Below are 25,953 nucleotides of genomic sequence, written 5' to 3'. Positions count from 1 at the left end.
GATTCCAGCAGTAACCGCAGTCGGAACGCATCCTTATCTGACTCCAGCAGCAAGCGCGGTCGGAGCGTATCCTTACCTGATTCTGGCTCCCAGCCACAACACTTACTCCGGAGTCCACTTTCAGCCAGCTTCACCGTGGATCCAGGCATCCTTCATCCGCCGGCAGATCTTCGGATAACAGCATCCCAGTCTGACTTCGCCAGGCCATCCCTGCAAGAGAAAAGGACAAAATAAGGTTAGAAAAACTATAAAGACATTACGCTAAGATTGCGCTCAAACCAATCCTTGCGCTTGATCTAAAAAACAAACTTACCACCTATTTGGACATTGTGAACTCCCTTTTCCTCCATTGGGGCTCGCTTCTTGCGCCGCAACTACCGCTGGGCCTCATATCACCTATTGGGGAAAAGGAAAGACATTACAAGAGGTACAGACAATAATCAAGGAAAAGACATTACAAAAGGATACGGAAAATAATCATTATCGAACGATACTTACCTTTGAAGTGGTTCAGCCACAGCCAGTCTGGGCTGCCACGCACATGGACCAGTGAAGGAACTCGGTCTATCTAAAAGCACCCCTGTAGTGAGAAGCAGGACGGAGAGCTCGTCCTCATAATTAAACAGGTCAGACTATATGGGTAGGCGCTTGCTCACCACATTCTGGGAACAAGGGTTTGAGGGAGGCCAAAGTCATATCACAGCATTCTCACGGCCTCTCGTATTTTCGCAGGGGCAGTACCAACAACCAGCGCAGTCCACAACACAGGAGTAGGGGAAGATGCCTGACCAAGGGGAGCCAGTTTCAGGGAGGGCTGCAACCATCCCGGCAGAGACCAGGTGAGCGTAACAGCCATTGTATGTTTTAATAATGTTGCACAGCAATGTCACACTCCAGTTCTTAGTTTCTAATGTTTTGTTCTGAGGAGAGTACTTGATCTAATGAAAATTAACTATAAAGATTTTTTTTTTAAAGAAAATCACAAAGAAATGGATGGTAAACGTTTTTAAACATATGATTTCACAGGATTCTTGTTCTGTTATTTTATTTGAAAAAAGCAGACATTGTAAATGTTATAAAATGGACATAGGATGATAGATCGCGTTCAAAATTATTGAAACAGCACTATACTTTGATGCACAAAGATGAGAGTAGGTAATTTGCATATAACTAGCATTAGCATCTGTTTGCCTGGATAAATAGTGTGATGAATGTATATGACGGTAGTCTTAAGGGCACATGTAGGTGAATGAAATCCTGAATGAAGGCATTCTGTGACGCTATTTGTTCTTACAGTTCCTTCTTTCTTTTCTTCTTCAATGCTTCTTGTTTGGTTTGCGCCACACCAGGATGTGCCTTGAAATTGAAAAGAAACGCGTTACATATTTTTTCCAACTATCGTGTTGAAATGGAGCATTTAAAAGCTCAAATTGGGTAGCCATGGCATTTAGGGTACTCTATGGGAACACATTAAATACTCTAATAGATACCAGGTAACCAACAATCACAGGAGCATTTTGCTAAACATTTTCATGCGGAACATGCCCAAAAGCAATCTCAAGGACATGTCTCAATAATACATGCAAGTATCGCTAATATAAAGAACACATTACTTACTTTTGGTGATGTTCTTTCTGATGCTTCTGTCTTTCCCCTCAGATTCCTCATCATACACTATAATAAAAGGCCAGATGTATGTTTGTCTGATGCAGTCTTGCGCAGTAAAGACTGCTCGTTATGCTTGTTGACGCCGCTAGAGGGAGCTGATGCCTTAGGAAATTTAGTTCTGCACGCACTTCGGCCCGTGTTCACAGGCTTTTTACACTGGTCTTAGAAATATTGTCTGAATGCCAAATCTCTCTTATGAAACTTACAGCAAACAGGAGGCTCACCACATCTCTGTCGGCTCTACTCAGTGTCATTGGCTCTCAGTACTCCAGAGGTGATATCATAAGTTGCAATATATTCACCCAACCTGGCCCCATAACCTCAGTTCTGCCAATTTTTCCCCACACTCAGAAGCTGCGGAACCACAGAAATCCAGGGTACGGGAGAGGGTATGAAAGTGGGTGATGAGGAATCTGTTGGAGAAGGGACTAATCCACAAGAAAATCAACCAGATCCGCAATTTTAAGAAGGCTTCCAAAGCAGCACCTGGAGAGGGAGAATGGGGAGGTGTGACTACCGGTATCCAGTGATTTTACGGAAATAAAATGTGATGGGTTTTTTTCCGAAAAATTACACTATAAAACACTGATTTGTCTTGTAAAATATCCTTGGGGTAGGGGTAAGAGGTTACAATGAGTGGGCATTGGGTTTAGGGGGGTTAAAAGCACTGGGAAATGGGGTGCTTGGAGCATGGACCCCCAAATATCACATGGAACTGTGACTATCTATACAAAGAAATTCACGAACAGTGAACTGCCAAAGTGCCTGCTGACCACATATTTTTAATTTTTTAGATTTTTGTTATTGTGTATATAATAATAATAATTTAGCATTTATATAGCGCTTCAAACCCTCAGGTATCTGAGCGCTGCTTATTATTACCCACGGTGTGTGGTCCTCATTTATCGACCTCGAAAGGATGAAAGGCTGACCTTGGCCCTGCCTGGATTCGAACCTGCATCAGCAGGCTCTGCACAGATATCAAAGCAAGCACTCTACTCGCTGTGCTATCGGACCAGATAATGAGGGCATATAGTTAAACATAAACATTTACACATCATAAAAATATTTTATACACACTAAAACATATAGAACAAAAATAAATAAAACTGAAAAAAACAGCAAATATCTAACCACAATACAAAGAAGGAACAAGTTACTTACCTGTAACTGTTGTTCTCCAGCATGGGTCTGGCATGGATTCACATGCTCATGAATATTCCCCGTCGTCAGGCTGGGAATCCTCGGTAAAGAAAAAACCAGTATCAGTTTCGTTTCTGATCTGTCTTTCGTAGTATTAACCAATCACTGATCTCTGCGTCATACTGACCACAGCCAATGACTGCCCTCTACCTAAGCACCGCCTCTGGCAGCCATCTTCAGATTTGGAAGCACGTGAAGTGGCAGTATGACCAAGTGAAGAGCCGCAGAGGGGTAGGCGGGAGGGTTCGCATGTGAATCCATGCCAGACCCATGCTGGAGAACAACAGTTACAGGTAAGTAACTTGTTCCTTCTCCAGCATGGGGTCTGGCATGGATTCACATGCTCATGAATAAAGAATACATAGCAGTACACACATGCACAACCACGGGAGGTGGCAAAGGCTCAACATTAAGCATCACATCAAACTTAACATTAGCATCTTACCTCCTCACCAGGCTCACCTCAGGCGAACAGGTTGCGCAGCACTGCTTGGCCGACCCTGGACTCCTCCCTGGAATCCCGGTCGACGCAGTAGAATTTCGTGAAGGTGTGCGTCGACCTCCACGTAGCAGCCCTGCATATGTCCAGCAGGGGCACACCAGATAGGAACGCCGTGGTAGCTGCGATCGCTCTGGTGGAATGGGCTCTCGGACGGCCAGGCAGCGGTCGGTTTGCCAACCGGTGACAGTACATGATACAGCCGGAGAGCCATCTGGAGATGGAAGCCTTCGAGAGAGCCTTCCCCTGATTGACAGGTCCAAAGTTCACAAAGAGTTGTGACGTCTTCCGAAAACCCTTCGTGCGGTCCACGTAGAACTTCAGCGCTCTAGCTACATCCAGCGAGTGCAAAGTCCTCTCAGCCGGCGACGAAGGCGACGGGAAGAACACAGGCAACACCAAGGGTTCGTTGAGATGGAAGTCCGACGGTACCTTGGGCATGAAGGAGGGGTGCGTCCTGAGCACTACCCTCGTGTCGTGGAAAGTCAAGTACGGGGCCTTGCAGGAAAGGGCCTGGATCTCTCCCACTCGTCGTGCGGAGGTGATGGCCACAAGAAAAGCTGTTTTCCACGATAGAAACTTCAACGGGGCCGAGTGCAGAGGCTCGAACGGAGGTCCCATGAGCTTGGTCAGCACCACGTTGAGCTCCCACGCCGGGGCCGGAGCCTTCACCGGCGGGAACGATCTGAACAGTCCCTTCATGAACTCTTTCACCAGACGATGAGACCACAAGGACGTCCGCCCCGTGGTTCTGGTGTATCGGGAGATCGCAGCAAGATGAATCTTGATGGACGCGTGAGCCAGCCCAGCTTTGGCCAGCGTCAGCAGGTACGGCAGTACTTGGGGAGCCGTAATCCGTAGAGGGTTAATCTTCTGTGCGTGGCACCAGACAGAGAACCTCTTCCATTTGTGTCCGTAGCATTTAAGAGTCGAGGACGCCCTGGCCTTTGCAAGAACCTCTCTGCAGTCGGCCGGTATGTCATATCCTCCAAACTCTAGCGCTGCAGGAGCCAGGCCTGCAAGTTCAGCGACTTCGGGTCGTGGTGGAGGATGGCGCCTCCTTCCCTGGAGAGTAGATCCGCGTCCGCCGGCAGCTTGATCGGCGGGGACGCTGACAAGTCCAGAAGGTCCGGGAACCATATCTGCCTCGGCCACGCAGGTGCGACGAGGATCATCCTGCACCGTGACCTCTTGAGCTGGTTGACGAGCCGGATTAGCAGAGGCAAGGGAGGGAACGCGTAGAGGAACAGGCCCTCCCAGGGGAACGAGAAAGCATCGCCCATGCTCCTCGTCTGGGGAAACCTGCTGGCGAACCTCCGGCACTTGGTGTTCGTCGCCGTCGCGAACAGGTCGATCTGGGGTGTGCCCCACCGTCGGAAGAGGCGATCCACCAGATCCTGCCGTAGTTCCCACTCGTGGCACGAGCGCAGCTCCCTGCTGAGTGAGTCGGCGATGGTGTTTTTTATCCCTGCCAGATGAAACGGCACCAGAAAAATCCCTTGGGCGACGGCCCAATGCCACAGATCCTGCGCCTCCTTGGACAGCGCTGGGGACCTGGTTCCGCCTTGTTTCCTGATGTAAAACATGGTGGTGGTGTTGTCGGTGAAGACCCTCACCACCTTGCCCTTGAGGGACGGAAGGAAGGACCTGAGGGCCCAAAACACTGCACGGAGCTCCAGGACGTTGATATGCAGGGACTTCTCCGTCGGGAGCCAGAGTCCCCTCGCGTGCAGATTTTCGGTGTGCGCTCCCCACCCTTCCAGGGAGGCATCCGTGGTCACAGTCTCTTGGTGGGCTGGGGTCTGGAAGTCCATGCCCGCCGTCAGATGCGCGCGGGTGCCCCACCACCGTATCGCTCGTCGGAAGGTCTCGTCGAGCTTGATCCTTTCCTCGAAGCTGCCCGTCGTCTGGATCCAGCGCGCATCCAGGAATTCTTGCAACGGGCGCATCCGGAGCCTGCACATGGGAATGAGGTAGATGCAGGAAGACATCATCCCGAGGAGGGACTTGATGGACCTCACTTTGGCCGCGTCGGCCACCAACATCCGTTGCACCTTGCCCAAGATGGTCCTGGTCCTCTCCTCCGACGGGGAGGCCAGAAGGGACACTGTGTCGAGCCTCGCTCCCAGAAACAGTGCGTCTTGCGCGGGCACCAGGTGGGATTTGGCGTAGTTCACGGAGAATCCCAGGTCCGTGAGGAGTTGGACGGTCCTTGCCGTGTGGACCACGGCGAGCTCCCTCGTCTTGGCGCGGATGAGCCAGTCGTCCAGGTAGGGGTAGACGTGAATCCCCTCGCGGCGCAGCTGCGCCGCCACCGGTGCGAGGCACTTGGTGAATACCCTGGGTGCCGACCGCAGTCCGAAGGGGAGGGCTTTGAACTGGTAATGACGCCCTTGGACCACGAACCTGAGGAATTTCCGGTGCCCCTTTAGGATGGGAATGTGGAAGTAGGCATCCTCCAAATCCAACGACGATAGGAAGTCCCCTTCCTCCAGCTGACCCAGGACGTGCTGGAGGGTGACCATCCGGAACTTCTGCGCCTTGATGAACTTGTTCAGACGCCGCAGGTCTAGGATGGGGCGCCATCCTCCCGTCTTCTTCTTCACGAGGAAGTATCTCGAGTAGACTCCGGAGCCCCGAAGCCTCTTTGGGACGAGTTCGATGGCGCCCTTCCTGAGCATTGCTTTTACCTCCAGAAGAAGTTGAGGGACGTAAAGTTCTTTTCTGGCCACGGGGGGGACGCGCGGGCACCTTCTCTGAAACTCGAGCGCGTGGCCCCGGGCCAGGGCGTCCAGCACCCAACGGTCGGTGGAGATGGACTCCCACACGCTGACGAAGCTCGCCAGCCGGCCTCCCACCGGGGTGCTTCGGTGGGGGCCCGACCCCACGGCTGGTTCAATCCTGCTTGGAAGTGGCCTTGCCGCCCTGACCTCCTTGGCGACGACGGCGGGGTCCGCCAGACTTGCCTCGTCCTCTGTAGGCCTCTTGCGACGACGAGCGGGCCGCTTGACGGTAGGAAGCGAAACCGCCGCCGGAACCTTTGGAGGCGCCCTTGCCTCCGCTGCTCCGAAAGGGCGTCCGTCGTTGCTGCAGAACTCCAAGGGCCCGGGCCGTCTCAGTATCCGCCTTGATGGCCTGCAGGGAATCGTCCACAGTCTTCCCAAACAGGTTGTTCCCGTCGAAGGGCATGTCCAGGACTCTGGTCTGGACGTCCTGCCGGAAATCCGTAGCTTTGAGCCATCCACGACGTCGAAGGCAAACGCCGTTGCCCAACTGGCGGAACCCAGTGTCGGCGATGTCCGTCGCCACGGTGATAGCATGGTCGGAGGCCACCTCACCTTCCTGCAGGATCTCCAGGGCCTCCGCCCTCTTGTCGTCCGGCAGAAAATCCAGCAGGGGAGCTATCTTGTACCAGAGCTCCCTGTCGTAGCGAGCCACGATAGCCAAGGCGTTGGCCGCTTTAATCGTCGTCGCTGCCGACGAGATGACTCTACGTCCCATAGCATCTAGTTTCTTTCCCTCGCCGTCCGGCGGGGAAGTCGATGTGGAGGCCGCACCCCCCCCCGCTTTCTTCCTGGCCGCCGCGGAGACGACGGAATCCGGGGTAGGCTGCGCCCGGAGGCACAGGGGGGCCGTGTCCGGGACCCGGTACTTTTTCTCGTACCGGTCTCTTCTAGCTGGCGTCGTGGAAGGGTTCTTGAGGAGGGAAAGGCCCTCATCCCAAATGTCGTCCAGAAGAGGCACCGCGAGGACCGTCTTCCTCTTGGCCTCGCGCCGCTGATAAAGGAAGCCTTCCTTTTTCTTCTCCTCAGGGCAGAGTTGGAACAGCTCGGAAGCCCTGGAGATCATGGAGTGGAAAGATCCGATCTCGTCGGGCGGAGAAGCCCTGGTGGGAGGCGACGACGGAAAATCCTCGTCGTATGCCTCGTCGTCCGTACCCGTCGCTGCCGTGTCAGTCCCCGTATCATCCCCTCGGGTGGACGGGGAGGAGGGCTGAACGGGGCGCGACGGTTGAAAAGGAGGTGGTGGATGGATCCTTCTTTTCTTGGTAGGGGGAACACCAGAAGGTCCCGGTTCTGGATCCCCCGACGGGAGAGGTTCCTCCGTCGGTAACGGTAGCCTCGTCCTTATCTCGGTGCATAAGGACTGAATGGCCAACAAAATGGCCGCCGAGTTGTCTTGCGGCGCTGGCAGAGGGGAATCCGACGGGCGAGCAGGGGCCCCGTCGGTATCCTCGACGATGTCGTCGTCGTCACCTGCGTCGGGTTCCATTCCGACGGGCTGGCTTTCTTCCACGCCTAGGCCGTGGCTTAAGACCTCGATAAGCTCCTCTTCTGAGGTTGAGGCCGAATCTGCGACGACGCCCTGCCCCCCCTTCTTCTTCCCCACGGGGGGTTTTACGGGGGTCCTCTCGATGGGCACGAAAGAAGACTCCCTCCGAGGAGGCAGGGAGATTCTGGGCCCTGAGGTCGCCACCACTGGTGTAGCCTCCACAGGCTGAGCCAGGGCCGCCGCGACCGTTTCGATAGAGGGCTTGGTCGGATGGATCAAGGCCTTCACCACCTTAGGTGCGCTCACCGCCTTATCCTTGAGGGAGGGGGCACTGCCACGCTCCTCCTCTGCCTTAGAGCTCGACCGGGGCCTCTCCAGGAGCTTCGCCGGGTGCTCGGCCTTCCTCTTACCCGACCCAGAGCGTTGGCTCGTGGTTGATGGTGCCGGGGAGGGTGCGCCCTGCCTGACGCCCGTAGAGCCCGACCGTTCGGCGCTCCCGGTGCCAGCGGACTCGCGGTGCTTGGCCTTATGTTGGGCCCCCGTCGCCGGGGCGCCCTCAAAGGTCTTAGAAGACCGCTCGGATTTCTTTTTCTTCTCGCCAGACGGGCTCTTACCCTCCAGCCAGTTGGCGAGACGTTGATGACGGTCCTTCATGGTCCGTTCCGACATGTTGCCGCAAAACGCGCAGTCCTTCTCCACGTGCGTTTTGTCCTCATGAAGGCAGTAAAGGCAGAAAGAGTGTTCGTCCTCCTTAAAGACGTTCTGCAGCTGGCATCCAGGGCAGACCCTGAACAGCTTTCCGGGCGTCGAGCTTCCCTTCTCCTGGGCCATCTCCGAGACCGGGCCTGAGAAGCTTCTGGAGTCCTCCGAAGCGTAGCTCGACGAAATCTTCACCCTTGAGGGGCGCAGACGAATCCGACACGGGTCCCCGTTGATCGGATGTAGGATCGGTGGAGCTTGAGGCTCTTTTGACCGAAAATATCGAAGTTTTTTGTGAAAAAGCGCGAAAAAATAGCACTAACGCTCGAGAGCAATAGCACGAGGATCCCAACACATGAACGTGCGGTAAAAATCTGAAGATGGCTGCCAGAGGCGGTGCTTAGGTAGAGGGCAGTCATTGGCTGTGGTCAGTATGACGCAGAGATCAGTGATTGGTTAATACTACGAAAGACAGATCAGAAACGAAACTGATACTGGTTTTTTCTTTACCGAGGATTCCCAGCCTGACGACGGGGAATATTCATGAGCATGTGAATCCATGCCAGACCCCATGCTGGAGAATAAAATGTTGTACGGATAATCAACTCATATTTACCCAAAACAACTCATATTCACTGTTTACTTTTATCCAACAGAGCCACTTAAAACACTATATAGAAAAGCATATCACATACCAACATCAATAGCATCCTAACATACTGTCACAGAGCAATCAAATATTTACTTAGAGATTCTTAAGCAGTTTAACATCAGCATCCAGGCGTGATAGATATTTTTCAGCAGCCTTCCAAACATGAGTAATGGCTATAGTCAAACCTTGGTTATGACCAGATAGTCTTCTCATCCAAAATACTTCACCAATGATATCCTCCAAATCATTAATGTACTTATTCAGGTAACTTTCTGTTAGGGAGAATTCTCCTTCTAGGGCTAATTTCCCTCACCTAGTGAGTCCCCCAGTAGCTTTGCTGGATTTCTGGAGTTTATTTTTTCCACCTGGTAAGAGTGTACATCTTTTTTTCCACTCTTACATGTGTTTTGGCCTATGTGTTGTTACTCATTGTGTGATCTTGGGCACTGGAACACACCACTCCAAGTGCCCCTGTTCTTGTAGGGGTTACACAGCTCCTTTAGTGTAGTAACCCAGGGTTGTCTTTTAGATTTCCCTCTGACTCCATTTCATTGGGGCTGACTACTGTCCCCCAGAGAAAGGTAAAGTTGCCATTTACTTTACATAATCATTTTTACCACAGACCCAGTACACCCCATTTTACATGGAGTACTGGAAAGGGCTAATCTGTACCCCTTTTCTGTCTGTACCTCCCTGAGCATTGTTTTGCTCTTTTAACATTTAGACTTGGCTGGTGGCAGTGGTATCTACCCTAACTTTCCTACCGCAATTATATTAGATACACGTGGTTCTGTTCTTGGCTATTATATTAGCTCCGAACATAAACCCCCTTGACCAAATCATCTTTCGTTTGGCTCTGGTTGGGTTTATTCACCATTTCTTTTTGTTAAAGTCCTTCTTGTGTTTTAATTTGCGCGGCAAACTAGGTTCGCCTTCTTTGTTCACCGTCTTTTGGCGGGCTTCTGCAGAGAAGCCCTCCTCTTGGCGCCTGGGTGTCTAGGTAGACTGAATGTGGGGAAAGGGTGTAGTCACCCCCTCCACAGGGTATCCTAGGAAACCCAAGTTGCACTTTGCCATGATTGGCTGAGGTGGTTGTCCCGGCCGGACAACCCCCCTGCTGCGTGATTGACAGCCAGGCTGTGTGAATGGGGGTTTTGCGCAAAAAAGGCAGGTCTCTTGGGCTAGAAGTCAGAGTCGCCTCTGGAACTACAAGGAACCGAAGAGAAGTGGAGAGAACGACGGCTGCTGCACCTACCCCATCCCGGCGAAGCCCTGCTGCAGTCCTGAGCTATTGTTACGCTCACCGGGCTCCCACAGGGGCGTCGATCTGAACTGGACAGCTGCGGTCTCCACCAATGTGACGCGTAGTGCCGAGATGACGGACTGGACTGGCCCACCTAGCTTCGTTTGCTTGGCCCGTAGGAATATTCTTCTGCAAACGGAGAAAGGGAATTAACCACCCGTGGAGTTGAGCGTTAACCCACCCCCACTCCTGCTGTTCTCCCCACTGATCACCTTTGATGTCCCCTCTTATAGTCTCACCTGATGGTTTGGAAAGATGAGCTCTCCATCCTGCATTGAGCGCAGGGGCGCGTAGATAACCAGTTCCTTCACTGGCTCGAAGGAATTGGGTGAGTTCCAGAACAATATTGACTCTGAGATTCCCGGCAAGACGCCTTAAGTATGTAGTTCGTAAGAGTTCAAATGTCTGACTTTCACTCTTGTCCGATTCCTTGCAGGTTGCAGCTTGACCCTAGCGAAGAGTTCCTCGTGGCAACCGGTAATATTCAGGTAAGGATTTGTATTATCCAACACAGTTCGATAAAATAATGTCAAAATGTAACCTGTTGCTTTCTCCCTTATTCAGGCGCTGAGAGAAAGTATGAAGTCTCTGGGAATAATGCCTCCGGCGGTAAAATCAGGTAATTCTATTGTGGTGAGGAGGTTTCCCCTTGTTTGTCCCTTTGTTTCACTTTGCCGTCCTTTTGTTTCCCCTTAGGGGCCGGGGTTCGGCGAGGATGCAGTGGAAGCTGTGCCGAACCGTGAAGAGGAATAGTACCCCCGGTGGTAAAATCAGGTAAGTCTATGGGGGGTAACAAATATTGCCTCTGTGTATTCCCTTGGCTCACCTTGCTGTTCCTGTCTTCCCCTTAGGGGCCGGAGTGCAGCGGAAACATGCAGAAGGATGCGGTGGAATGTGAAGATGCTGCGAAGGCCGGTGAGTTCAGCACGGCGCTGTAGCAGGCGAGGCGACGCGCATAAAATAACTTCTTTCTTCCAGCTCGAAGGCGCGATGGATCGGGAATTCAGGTAAGGATCAAAGGTATTGCTCTTGTTCTAACCTTTTCGCCTTCTTTCTCCCTTTTTCTAGGAGCTCCAGACTCGAGGCGGGCGTGGCAGAAGACTGGATGCAGACTTGCAGGCACGGTGAGCGTTACGCTGCTGGATGCAGAATAACGTGAAGCGTGTGCTGCTCTTCGGGCGTGGTTTAAATAGCCTCCAAAGTAGTCCCAGGTAAGTATTCCTCCCCAGCCCCACCCGAGTAAAAAAATAGTCCCTAGGTAAAGTAGTCCCTTCCAAGCCTGTTTTGTCTTGGAGTTCTTGCAGCATGGTCTGCATCAGGTAAGTTTGCAGCATGGTCTGCATCATGTAAGTTTTAATCTATGAGCCAGGTGCCTATGGCGCCAGGACTGACTCTCCATATGAGCCTGGTGCCATAGACGCCAGGACTGCACCCAAATAGCCCCTAGCAGGGGTTGTTGGGCTTGCTTGGAATAACTTGATGCCTGCTTCCGGGGTTGCTGGACTTGGTCTGGGTCCCCGGGGGTAGGCATCATGACAGCACTCCCCCCAAGGCCCCTCCTAAAGTCGTTCTTCGCTGTGGTTTCGGTTTGTCTGGGAATTTTTGGTGGAATTCTTTCACCAATCGGGGTGCATGAACGTGGTCACTAGGTTCCCATGACCTTTCCTGTGGTCCGTAACCTTTCCAGTCGATTAAATAAAAAAGTTTTGACTTTATCAGCTTGGAGTTCAGGATGTTCTTAACTACAAATTCGGGTTCCCCGTCTACAAGGATGGGGTCTGGTGGCTTGGTTAGTCTTGTCCCTGGTTGCACTGGCTTTAAAAGTGACACATGAAAGACGGGGTGAATTCGCATATTAGCAGGTAATTCCAACTTGACAGCCACCGGGTTGATAATGGCCTTAATAGAGTAAGGTCCCAAATATCTGGGGTTAAAGGTCCGTGTTCCCTTTAGAGGTATATGTTTTGTGGCTAACCATAATTGGTCCCCTATCTGGTATTGTGGAGTATCACTTCTATGCCGATCAGCATCTTTCTTGTATTTTTCTTTCGCCTGTTTTAAATGCACAGTTGCTTCCTTAAAGGCTTGTGTAATCGTAGCGTACAGATGGTCCACTGCTGGCATTTCTAAGTGTTGGGGTGAGTCAAGGTCTGAGGTTCGAGGATGGTGCCCAATAAGGTATAAAAGGGGCTTTGTCCAGTTCCAGAATGTACTGAATTATTGTATGCATATTCGGCGATCCAAAGAATGTCTTTATTAGTCCAATTACTCTCAGTCTGATGTAACATACAACGCAGGTATTGTTCGAGAGTCTGGTTGGTCCTCTCCATTTGACCATCGGTTTGGGGGTGGTGACTGGTCGATAACCTCACATCGATTTGCGCCAATTGACAACATTTTTTCCAAAAATGTGAAATGAATTGAGTGCCCCGGTCAGAGACCAATACGGACGGAAATCTGTGTATGCGAACAATGTTTTCGAGGAACTCCTTGGCCAGGATTGAAGCTGAAGGTAATCCCTTTAAAGGAATAAAGTGGGCCATCTTGGAAAAAAGATCCACAATAACTAGAATGGTGTTAAATCCATTGCATGGGGGGAGATCAGTAATAAAGTCTAACGATAAGGTGTGCCATGGTGTAGGCGGAATGTCTAAAGGTTGTAAGAGTCCAGATGGTTTTTTCTTTTGACTTTTGTTTTGGGCGCAAATGCCACAAGACATCACAAATTATTTAATATCCTTTCGCCAGGTGGGCCACCAGAATTGTCTCTCAATTTTAGCTTCAGTTTTTGCAATACCTGGGTGCCCCTCCATTAGGGTATCATGATAACGGGAAATGACTAGCTCTTGTAGTTCCTTGTGTGGCAGAAATAGCTGCCCTTGGTAATAAGGCAGGTCATTGGTGACAGAGTAGTCCGGGCCTTTCTTTACCCAGTCCTGCAGGGCTGTAGGATGAAAGAGTTGCTGGATCTTTACCTGAATGTCCTCTAGTGTCTGTAGAGTAGTCATGCCAAGAATCCTTTGTTCGGAAATTATAGGTACTGGTTCTGGGTTCACTTCTGCCTCTCCCATCCCTATTCGGGATAAGGCATCTGCTTTACCATTCTTACAACCTGGTCGATAGGTTATCACGAAATCGAACTCGGCAAAGAACAATGCCCATCGGAGTTGGCGTGACGATTGGGCCTTGGCTGTCTTTAAATACTGTAAGTTCCGGTGATCGGTGATCACAGTAATGGTATGCCTGGCACCGAGAAGATAGTGCTGCCAAGCCTTGAAGGCGGATTTAATGGCTAATAACTCCTTGTTGTTAACCGCATAGTTTAGCTCGGGTGCCGAGAACTTTCTGGACCAAAATGCTACTGGGTGAAGCTGGCCAGTTTCAGGGTCCTTTTGAGACAGGACAGCTCGCATGGCTAGACTGAAGGCATCAGTTTCCACTATGTATGGAAGTTCAGGGCGCGGGTGCTTTAATACAGGTGCAGACGTGAATTTCGCTTTCAGCTCTTGGAAGGCATTTTCAGCTTCTTCAGTCCACATAAAGCGTTTATTTTTTCGCAAGAGTGCTGTGATGGGATGTACAACATGTGAAAAATCCGGGATGAATCTGCCGTAGAAATTGGCAAAGCCGAGCATGCTTTGTACTCCTTTAACTGAACTTGGTGATGGCCACTTAAGGATTGCATCCACCTTTCGTGAGTCCATTCGGACTCCTCTTGGGGTCAGGATAAACCCAAGGAATTCAACTTCTGTGGCATGAAAAACGCATTTTTCCAGTTTTGCATATAGTTTGTGCTGGCGCAATTTCTCAAGGACTGCTCGGACGTGCTTCCCATGGTCAGAGTCTGAAGAGGAGTATACTAGAATATCGATATATACGACAACACAAACATCAATGAGTTCACGAAGGACATCGTTCATGAAGTATTGGAAGGCTGCTGGTGCATTGCACAACCCGAAAGGCATCACCTGGTATTCAAATAACCCATACTTAGTGCGAAAAGCAGTCTTCCATTCGTCTCCCTCTTTTACACGTACCAGATGGTATGCCCCCCGGAGATCTAACTTAGTGTATATGCAAGCGTCCTTCACTTGGTCTAGTAGTTCAGGGATCAGAGGCAATGGGTATTGGTTCTTAACAGGTATCTGGTTCAATGCGCGGTAGTCTACGCACGTTCTGAGGTCACCTTCCTTTTTGGGCACGAAGAACAAAGATAAAGATGCAGGGGACCTGGATGGGCGAATAAAGCCATTAGCAAGGTACTGGTCTAAATATTGTCGTAGGTGAAGGTTCTCAGGTTTCGTAAGGGCATAGATCCTGCTACAAGGGGGTTGTGCACCGGGTATGAGATCGATTTGACAATCGTACGATCTGTGAGGTGGTAAGGTGTTTGCCTGTTCTTTTTGGAAGACATCCTGGAATTCTTGGTATTCTGGAGGTAGTTGCACGACTGCTGTGGTTACTGTGGCCAGGCCTGCGTTCAGATTTTTCTTTGGGTAACAGGTTTGTTCACAATCCGGGAAGGTTATTCTCTTCTCTCGCCAATCAATACAAGGATTATATGTTTCCAACCAAGGAATCCCCAGTATTATTTGGAACTGTGGGGCTTTGATTAGATCAAACACAATAGTCTCTCGATGCCCATCCTGACCCAATAGTGTCATCTCTGCGGTGGAATGAGTTACAGGCCCAGAGGCAATTTCAGTTCCATCGACTGTGGTGATGACATCTGAGGTGGTTTTTCGGCAGAGAGGTAGATTCATCCTGGAAGCCAATTCGTAGTCCACATAGTTTCCTATGGCCCCGCTATCAATGTATGCCCTTACTGCGTGCATACGCGATGGCTGCCTTGGATCTACGAGGACCATTGCTATGATGAAATGCGAGGTCTGAGTATCCTTCTCCAAGCTCGGCAAGCGGACCTCTATGCTTGTCGGGCATGGTCGTTTCCCGAGTCTGACTCCATATGGCTTTTATCAGCAGCTCCTACCACACTCTTGGGTGGTTTTACAGGGCAATCCCGTAGAAAATGCCCAGAAGTTCCACAATATAGACACAATTGCATTTGCCGTCTCCTTTCTCTTTCCTTCTGGGTTAAGGGTCCTTTAACCCCTCCGATTTGCATGGATTCTGGAGCATCTGCTCCTTTGGGGTTAGAGTGGGTTTTGACTAACACCCGATTCTCAAACTTGGCTCGATCAGCCTTTCTGTTCTGAAGTCTGTGATCTAACTGGACCACTAAGTCTATATATTCAGTGCAGTCTTGAGGTGGGTTCACGACTTGAGCTAAGACATCCTTGAGTTCTCCTCGAAGCCCTCGATGAAATAACGTGATTTGTTTTACCTCAGGCCATCCAGTTTCCACTATCAACCTATTAAAGGTCGCGATGTAGGATAGAAGGTCCTGGTTACCCTGTCGTAGGGACAAAAGTTTGTTATGCAGGGCCTGTCCTTGGGAGTGCCGGGCAAATAGTCTTTCCATGCTCATTTGAAAGCCCTGAAAATCCCGAAGAATTGGGACATCCTGAGTAACTAGTGGAATTGATCAATCAGCTGCACTGCCGCTGAGATATGACAATACAAAGGCTACCTTGGCTTGATCGTTTGGGGAGGCTCCAGGTCTGCATAAAAAGTGCAAGCGGCATTGGTTCATAAACAGCAAACTTTTTGGGATCTCCTGCAAAGCGTTCGGGCGGAGCTAATGGAATATTTCCTGGTAGGTTTATTTGCACAGGGTTAATCGATGACACAGGAGCTGGAATTCCCCCGGGACTTGGTAGGGGTGCTTGTCCAGCCTGGCTTTGCAGTAGTTGCCTAGCAAGGTCATCAGTTCGCTCCTTTGACAAAATCAGTTCTCTCCTAAGAGCATTGGTTTCTTGACGGGCGGAATGCACTTCAACCCTCAGTTTCCCTAGTAATTGGGCCAATTGGTCAGTTTCTGAGGTATCCATAACGCCCGGGTGGGAATTTGTGGGTAGGCTTTGCGTTCTGTTACGCTCACCTGGCTCCCACAGGGGCGTCGATCTGAAATGGACAGCTGCGGTATCCACCAATGTGACGCGTAGTGCCGAGATGACAGACTGGACTGGGCCGCCAAGCTTCGTTTGCTTGGCCCGTAGGAATATTCTTCTGCAAATGGAGAAAGGGAATTAACCACCCGTGGAGGTGAGCGTTAACCCACCCCCACTCCCGCTGTTCTCCCCACTGATCACCTTTGATGTCCCCTCTTATAGTCTCACCTGATGGTTTGGAAAGATGAGCTCTCCATCCTGCATTGAGCGCAGGGGCGCGTAGATAACCAGTTGCTTCACTGGCTCGAAGGAATTGGTGAGTTCCAGAACAATATTGACTCTGAGATTCCCGGCAAGACGCCGTAAGTATGTAGTTCGTAAGAGTTCAAATGTCTGACTTTCACTCTTGTCCGATTCCTTGCAGGTTGCAGCTTGACCCTAGCGAAGAGATCCTCGTGACAACCGGTAATATTCAGGTAAGGATTTGTATTATCCAACACAGCTCGATAAAATAATGTCAAAATGTAACCTGTTGCTTTCTCCCTTATTCAGGCGCTGAGAGAAAGTATGAAGTCTCAGGGAATAATGCCTCCTGCGGTAAAATCAGGTAAGTCTATTGTGGTGAGGAGGTTTCCCCTTGTTTGTCCCTTTGTTTCACCTTGCTGTCTTTTTGTTTCCCCTTAGGGGCCGGGGTTCGGCGAGGATGCAGTGGAAGCTGTGCCGACCTGTGAAGAGGAATAGTACCCCCGGTGGTAAAATCAGGTAAGTCTATGGGGGGTAACTAATATTGTCTCTGTGTATTCCCTTGGCTCACCTTGCTGTTCTTGTCTTCCCCTTAGGTGCCGGAGTGCGGCGGGAACATGCAGAAGGATGCGGTGGAATGTGAAGATGCTGCAAAGGCCGGTGAGTTCAGCGCAGCGCTGCAGCAGGCGAGGCGACGCGCATTAAATAACTTCTTTCTTCCAGCTCGAAGGCGCGATGGATCGGGAATTCAGGTAAGGATCAAAGGTATTGCTCTTGTTCTAACCTTTTCTCCTTCTTTCTCCCTTTTTCTAGGAGCTCCAGACTCGAGGCGGGCGTGGCAGAAGACTGGATGCAGCTTGGAGGCACGGTGAGCGTTACGCTGCTGGATGCAGAATAACGCGAAGCGTGTGCTGCTCTTTGGGCGTGGTTTAAATAGCCCCCAAAGTAGTCCCAGGTAAGTATTCCTCCCCAGCCCCACCCGAGTAAAAAAAATAGTCCCTAGGTAAAGTAGTCCCTTCCAAGCCTCTTTTGGTTTGGAGTTCTTGCATCATGGTCTGCATCAGGTAAGTTTTAATCTATGAGCCTGGCGCCATAGACGCCAGGACTGCACCCAAATAGCCCCTAGCAGGGGTTGTTGGGCTTGCTTGGAATAACTTGGTGCCTGCTTCCGGGGTTGCTGGACTTGGTCTGGGTCCCCGGGAGTAGGCATCATGACAGCTATCTACCCTTCGACGACTAAGAGAAGATCCAGTCCGGAGTCTTCTTCCCTTGAGCCTGGTGGGGATAACCAGCTCATCTTCTTGAGCCAGAGATCTCCGCCGTGGTCGAAATCGCTGCACACTGCTGTAGTGGTCCGGATAGCCACATGCTGAGCCTCTCCTGTTTTTAAGAAGCACACCTTTTCGTTGTCGCTGCTGCAGGCTTCTTCCCTGTGTGGTGCAGACCCCCTTCAGACGTCCTCCTTCACAACGAAGCTCCAGGAATCGTGGGTCTGCGGGAAACCAACAGGAACAACTGCCAGGGCACCAGCTGCATCGTGGAAATAAGGTACTGTGTTCTACTCGAGGAAACTGGGTGAACTCCTTTTCTTCATCCTCAAGGCTCGTCCTTGTCTTCCCTCCTTCTTATAACTTTTGCTTCCGAACATTGACAATATTCAAGTACTCTTTGGCTACACGGAATCGTGAACTGTCTAACGGTGTGATCTTCGGCACAGGCCTCCGGTGTCACCTAAACCTGGCTCCGACCCTTTGACTTTTGAACTCCTGTTTCTGAGTGTTTCTCGATACTGTCTGCCTAACCTAAATATTGCCTGTGATTTTTGCCTCCAACTCCCTCTGGATATCTCAGGTGCTAAGTGTGTTTTTGCCCAGGTAGCATTTCATGTCACGGATACGCGTTTATTTAGTAGACCAAACTGTCAAAAAGTGATCGCAACCGTATCCGCGTTATCGTGTTTTGTTCACAACAGCGGTTAATTCAAACACAGGGTACTTACCTTGAGACTTACTGTACAAAGTTAATTGGTTAGTTGTAGTATATTTAACATGTGGTTTTGTTTAAAGTTAATAGAGGTGTTGTGTTTATAACTGATGGTTTAAAAATAAATGTACTTATATTTTTTACCTGAAACCTTGAGTCAGTGTTTGCTTGAGTCAAAGTAATTGTGGTCCCTTTGTGTAATCTCTGCTTCTACTCATATACTCTTGAGATAAGCCTGGCTGCTCTGCTACTGCTACCACTATAACTTAGTAGTACAGGCTTGTACCAAAGGTCAAACTTGTATTGCAATCGGTGGTCTTAATCAGGTGTAGTGGTCCCTAAGGGCACTGCACAGGATTCTGCCTAACACATTCATAGGCAGCTTTCAACGCTGGGCACAAGGTAAGTACGTGTCTAGCTGCCTCAAAACCTTTCTTATCATCACATATTCGACACAACCTTTTTTCCTTTGGTAAATCCATCTAAAACCTTCAGCCTATTCAATTGAATATTTTAAAATATTCTTCGTACCACTGGGGAAGGTAGTATCTTTAGGTACTTCTGTGGCTCTTTATAGCTGAAGTGGAGCTTAGAGAAAGACCTTAGGGATTTCATCCCTCCTACCTTTTCATGACTAATGGCTCAATCCTCCTTCTCTGCATCGTTCTTAGAGGATTTAAGGATGGCACCTTCCCCCTCTTCCGAATGAGGACACCAACCTATTTTTTTCAAAAAAGTTCATACACTGCTTTTTAAATCTCTGTAGAGCATCATATTTCATTTCTACCAGAGCACTTTTCATAATAGACATTAATGATTGAGCATCAGCTTACATAATCTGTATAAACAGTTTTCCTCTGTTTATTTCGATCTGAGTTGCCAGGGAGATCAACCCTAATTCTAAGCGTATAGATGCCATCACAGTGTAGTTTGTTTGTCCCAAAACCTTCCCCCATATCACCCCCTCCAACTGATCGGCCCAATCTTCCCACTCATCCACAGATGTTTCTAGACCATACAGAAAGGTAGCAGTGAGTTTTTGTTTATAAATCTCAATATGCCACATAATGAATAGCCTGCAGTTTTCTTTGAAAAAATCCTAATAGCTGCCATAATAGACAATGCCTTTGCTTTCTTGTTTTCTTGTGTCCTGAGATTTTTCTTTTTTTCAGCAAAAAGATCAACTCCCAAGTATCTTTAAAAGCTAGTTTGAATCAGGCCTAACTGACTCTCGATACACTTTCTCCTAGCGCACTTTGACCTTACAGCCGTAAACTGAATCTTAATTAGATTGATCTTCAGTCCATTGTTTTCTGCATACTTACACACTGCTAAGGTACTTCTTATAATACCTATATATGTATTTTCCATAATAATAAGATCGTCAGCATAGCCAATCCACCCAATCTTATTATCTCCTCTTTTTGGAAATGCATTAAATTTGTCAACAAAAATCATCCCAAAATCGGAGAGAAGCAGGTCGAAAAGGGTAGGTGCAAGAGCACACCCCTGTTTAACTCCCCTCCTAATAGGAATTTGTTCGGTAAGCCCTCCACAGTTGTTTTGTCTTACTCTAGCCATATTATTCTTATAAATCATTTGACATGCCTAAATAAGATGGTCTGGCATGCCTATTTTCTGCTGTTTTCTCTATTACGGGTTCTATCTATGGCACAGAAGGCTGAAGAAAAATCAACAAATAATATATAGAGTGGCAAGCCTTTCTTTGAATTTGCCTCCTCTATGATGAGATTGGTAATTAGGATGTTTACATTTGTCGAGCACCCCTTTCTAAATCCATTTTGGAATGGGGAGTATATGTTGTTGTTGGCTATCCTTACTAGTGACATCAGTCAAAGCCAAGAGGCGGTAATTCTCTGGAAGGAGTCTAGAACTCTTCTTAAATACTGGAATAATATTGGATGTCCTCCAAGATTCAGGCACCACACTGGTAGCCAATATTTTACGAAATAATGTCAGAAACCTCTCTGCCCAAAAATCAGGGTTATCCTTAATGATCATTTTGCAGAGGCCGTCAGGACCAGGCACCCTTAACGGTTTCATTCTTTTGATGATAGATAGTATATCCTCTAACCTGAAGTCTAATTCAGGCAGTGATCTTAATTCCAGGAGGAAATCTTTACCATCAAATTTATTGAGGAGAAAAGTTTCCCAGCTTTTTTCATCAATACTACAAATAAGTGATTCTTGGGTCCCTCTGGTCACTGATTTATATTTAGCCCACATTTTCTTAGAGTACCCATCTATCAGGATTCTAATCATGCTTTGCCATATTACATTGTTTTAAGAAGCATAATACCGCTTTCGCCAATTACAGTACCCATTTCTTATTTTTTCCTTTCTAATCTGAGCTTCCTCTGGATTCAGTTTCATATGCTCTATATCTCGGATGGCCTGCGCCTTCTTTTTTTTAAAATACAACAATCTTATCATACGGTTTACTTGTTTTCACCCCTTGTTGGGGAGAATTCTCTGTTAAGGCTAATTTCCCAAACCTAGTGAGTCCCCCAGCAGCTTTGTTGGATTTTTTGGGGTTTATTTTTTTTCTCCTGCTAAGAGTGAGACTCTCTTTCTCCCACTCTTAGGCATGATTTGAGGATATCCTTTGACTGTGTATGTGTTTTATGGGCTATGGGGTCTTTTACTCCACAGGGCTTCATGTGTTTTTGGGATGTGTGTTACACAGCACCCTCAGTGCAGTAACACAGGGGTGTCATAGTGACCCCCAAACATAGACTCCATACCCTGGGACTGACTACTGTCTCCCAGGGCATGTAAAGTCACCATTGACTTTATTAGTCCAAATTTGTGAACAGAACCAGTACAAACCATCATATTGTGGAAGTACTAGAAGTGGTTAACTAGATTACCCCTGGGTCTGTTTTCAAGGGGGCACTGTCCAGTCCCCCCTGATCGAGTTTCTGGCCGGTGGCAGTGGTTACCACGTGAAATATTCCTTAAGAATATTTACTATGGGATTTTCCCATTCATTTTAAACGCACCACTTTTTGGTGCAATGTTAAAGATACCGCTGGGTTATTTATTTAATATTTATGCCCCAGTTGGGTCTTTTTGCCAGGACTCAGTTTTAAAATGGCGTTTGTGTTCGCCTCTGTAACTCCAACCCAAGTTGAGCCCTTTGTTCCACTTTTGGCAGGCTTCTGCACAGAAGCCTCCAAAAGTGGTGCCCCTCTGTCTGGGTCTACAGGATGTGTGGGAGGGGGGAATAGGCACCCTGGACTGAGTTGCCTTGGCAACACAAGTCGCACTCTTGTATGATTGGCCCAGTGGTGAGCCGCCCGGCTCACCACTTAGCATGTTTGAGTGACAGCTAGGACTGATGAATGTGGGTTTTCTGCATAAAAGCAGGGCTTTGGGGACTGGAACTTCAGAAGTCGCCACAGGACCTAAAGAATCCAAAGAGGGAGAAGCTGAGCCGACCTGCAACGACGACACCACCGGTGGAGCCCTGCTGAACCGACTCACCACTTTCCAACGACAGAGAAGATCTTCATCCTGGAGAGTTCTTCCTTTGAACTGGTGGGGTTAACCAGTTCGCCCTCTTTTCGCCTTCCTGGATCGTCTCGTGGTCGAATCACCCCGTGCCAAGCACCCCGGCGGCCGGATAGCCACGCTTCACCACTACCGCAAATAAAAGGGTAGTACCTTCTAACCGGGAAACTCTGCGGCTGGTTTCTTCCCTGGCAGTGCAACGACCTCCAGCTTTCCTCCACGTCGAGATCTTCTCTTCCCCTGGACGAAGCACTGACTTGCACCCGCTGCCATGAACAACGGCCCCCGCTGGAGCTTTCTCACCATTTCAGGTACTGTGTCCAGCCTGGTCTCCCTTGCAACAGACTATTCAAGGTGTCTTGTAAATCCTTGACTCTCTATCCTGGGGTGACCTGGGACCTGTTAATTAACCTTTCTGAACTGATCCAACTCCTTTTTGAACTATCTACATAGACTTTTAAAGTGTACTTCAACTGTGTGATCTTGGGCACATTCCGCCTTGCTCTCTCCAAGAGTGGGCCTGGCCTATGGACTTTCTTTCTCTACAGTAGACTCTGCCTTTCTTGACTTGCTGTGGTTCTTTTAAAAGTGTTGGTATTGTGTGCTTTCCTAATTCTGCCTTTTCCCTCCCTTTTTAAATAATTATTGGAGTGCCATCTTGGTTAAGCGCTCACCTCTGTTTGATAATAAGTGGTGTTCTTTTCATAAGACTTGTCGAATAATTAATCAGGTAGGTGTATATATTTCTAGTGACTGTGTTTGAACTTGCTTGACATATTAGTGACAGTGTATTTTTACAAGTGTGTTTTTAAATAAATAATTATATACTTTTATACCAAAGCTCTGGTCAGTGTTTGTACTTCCTAACTCTTCTTGAGAGAAGTCTGACTGCTCAGCCACAGCTACCAGGTAAATCTGGGTGGTACAGACTGCTACCAATTGGGTTTACTGCCAACACCTGTGGTCTTAAACTTTTTCAGTGGTCCCTAAGGGAACTGCACAGGTTTCTGCCTAACACCCCTGATTTCATAGTGGACATTCCCATTGGCATAAAGCCATGCATGCACGAGGTAATCCACATTACTATCTCCTCCGCTGTCTCCATGCATTTGTATTCGATTCCAGGACCTCTACTCCATTTTGCCACCTTTTCAAGATTTCTATACGACCACCCTAGTCTCCTTCCAGCAGCATTCACACTTATTGCCCCAACCCTATCACTGAATCGCATTTTAATAGCGCTCAGGGCCAGACTAGTACTAACAATAACGTGGTCACTAAATTAATTGAAGCTAGTTTGAAATTGTAGAAATAGAGGGCAGATATCCAAATTAGCAGGTACATAGTCCAACGTCGAAAAATAGCATCCGTTAGACCATGTGTGAGCCAATGGTTTATTCTTATTTCCTATACCATTGATCATTTTAAGGTCAATCTCGTCAAAAAAGGCTCCCCACCTTCGGTCTTTCAAGTTGTTATTACCTCTGTCCATATAGACATATTTGGGACAGCCTATATCTGTGCCGAGGTTTCCTTCCTGCTGCCCTCCTCCCCTATGCCCACGTTCTCCTCACCTGAGCTGTTGGATCCGCTGGTTTCCTGGAGGCGTCGCCGGGTGAGGTAGTCTCTTTTCTTTTTGGGATGCACTTGCTTGTCACGGAGAGAAGCCACAGTGACAGCTAAGGAACAGCTGTCCTGTGGCTCCCCTTCCGGAATCAAGCCGGAAAAGGGAAAAAACCCCAGAGGGAAAAAACCCTTGATGAAGGACAGGCTCTTCTTTAGAAGTCTAATCCCCAATGGTGCTGACTGGAGGAGGTGGAGAAAGTTCCAACCGGAGGACGTAAGGAGCGATGTCACAGAAGGTAAATTGCAGTCCAGTAGATGGAGATTCTGGACGAGTGAAAAGTAGTAGAAGACTCCACCGGAAGAAGCAGCCGTCCTTACTGTGCAGGGAGGAGAAGGAGGCGGTGAATGCACCAGGTCCAGGAGCGCTGGGAGCAGGTAAGAGCGCTACGGAGACCCGGGTAAAAGGGAAGACCCTGAGGGTGAGAGAAAAGAGAGTGCGAGCGAGAGATAGCGAGAGAGAGAGAGAGAGAGAGAGAGAGAGAGAGAAAGAGAGGCTCCGTAGAGCCGGAACTGAACACGAGAGAAAAAGTAAATAAGCCAGGCACGGCAGGGAGCCGTAGAGGGAGGAGGAGCAGAAGAGGGAGGAAAGCACAACAGTGCAAAGTATCGCCGAAGCGAAATAGCTATTAACTGGCAGAACCGAAGGAAGCCAGAAACTCAAAGCGAGAGGGACCCGGAAACAGGAAGCGTCCTGAATCGAGGGTTGCAACGCAACGCATCTCCTGTGGGCGGAGCTTAAATACTGCACGGAGCTGTGCATAAGGAAACAAAAGAGGGACTAAAACCCTCTATGTCGGCCTCGCCAATTCCAATGAGCAAGAATCCGCCAATCTCGTCCTCTGCCATAACGGCGGATGACAATATCTGGCCAAATTTTGGTATTCAGGTCTTCTGCTATTATTATATCAACATTCCTATCATCCGCATAACTACTTGCAACAAATTTATATACACTAAGTTGGATCTCCAATGTATTTTCATCACCGGGAGCATCATAGAAATTAATTAATAATATTTTTTGTTGAGCACCCAGTTGGATTTCCACCCCCAATACATTAGGATTGGGGACATCAGGGAAGCCTTCCTCTGAGGGAATATCATTGGCGACTAAGATTAGTAATCCTCTAAAGTCGCCCTTTTTGCCCTCTCCCGGCTATCCGACAATATGTGGTATAGCCATCGAAGTAGGCCGGAGACATAAGCCATATTTCCTGCAGAAACACAATAGATGTGTTGCATATCAAATCAAGAGAGCCTGCTTCTTGAAAGAGGTGACCATGACCTCTAGTATTCCATGAGATTATTTTAATATCATCTCAGTTATTATTCATAGGTGGTAGAAACGAACAAAGCCACTCCCAGCGTGATCTTACATTGGAATCACCAGTCACTCCCGAATTTGGTCTTTCATTCAGGCCATGTTTTCCAGGCTTCTTTAGGTCATATTTAGCCATAGTGGTTGGTTGAAACTTTTCTGTAGTATATTCCATATACTCACAATCCAACTCATAACCTTGCATGTTTAGCTCATCAGAGTATAATTGAATTAAGCTGACTACCTCATCAGAATAACAGTGGACTCTAGAAATCATGCCTGAGCATTGTTGAACAAATTCTAAGTCGTTATACTCTTAATTAACCTCAGAAGCAATAGATATCCAAGTATCTCCATCAAGAGGCTTCGGTTTATAGGTATTTTTTTCCCTTTAACCGTTCTCCTAATGGTGAATATTTTTTGGAGAAAATAATCTTTCTTTTGTCGCCGTATGGGAATATTCGTATACTTTCCACATCCATTCTTACTAGACGTGTGTACCCCCAATCTTAATCTAGGGTCATTCGTAGACTCATTATCTTTGGACTCCACTGATGTACTACTGCAATCCCGAGACAATCTTGTGTATTCCACAGAGCTTTCTGAGGAAACTTCTTCCACCGCTTGAGGGACCATAGCTGTTTTTCTTTTGCCTTAGTCGATCTGAGTAGCCACCCAGTAAGGTTCCCTGATTGCATTGCCTTCCTCTTTGCTCTACACGCCGCCTTCTTTCTGGCACGTTTTGAAGAGCCCTGACCTTTAGTCCTCTGAGCAGCAGTTTCAGTTTTCATCAGTTCGACCTTTGCTTTGTCTGTGAAGTCTTCTTGATGTTTCTTGCCATCTTGCCTTTTTGTCTCTGTTCTCTCTTTGTTAATTGGACTCCTTCAACATCTTCTTCTTCGTAACTACCCATCAGGACCTCTACCTTCCAGGTTCTCGTGCCCT

At 48.6% G+C, this 25,953-nt stretch overlaps 1 protein-coding gene across 1 annotated transcript in view; it reads right to left on the bottom strand.

The window, feature by feature from the left end:
• Positions 1 to 1,044: 1,044 nt before the first annotated feature.
• The window catches only part of LOC138549910 (HORMA domain-containing protein 1-like), a 1,553,847-nt gene continuing 1,528,938 nt past the window's right edge, over positions 1,045 to 25,953 (bottom strand). The window contains exon 15 of the mRNA XM_069642372.1: positions 1,045 to 1,356. Within this exon, the coding sequence (XP_069498473.1) occupies positions 1,291 to 1,356 (66 nt within the window). The 3' untranslated portion in view covers positions 1,045 to 1,290. The remainder of the gene's footprint in view (positions 1,357 to 25,953) is intronic.

The sequence above is a fragment of the Ambystoma mexicanum genome, chromosome 1q (genome assembly GCF_040938575.1).
Source record: "Ambystoma mexicanum isolate Mex_15411 chromosome 1q, UKY_AmexF1_1, whole genome shotgun sequence".
Classification (NCBI taxonomy): domain Eukaryota; kingdom Metazoa; phylum Chordata; class Amphibia; order Caudata; family Ambystomatidae; genus Ambystoma; species Ambystoma mexicanum.
This window is presented reverse-complemented; position numbering and strand designations above follow the sequence as displayed.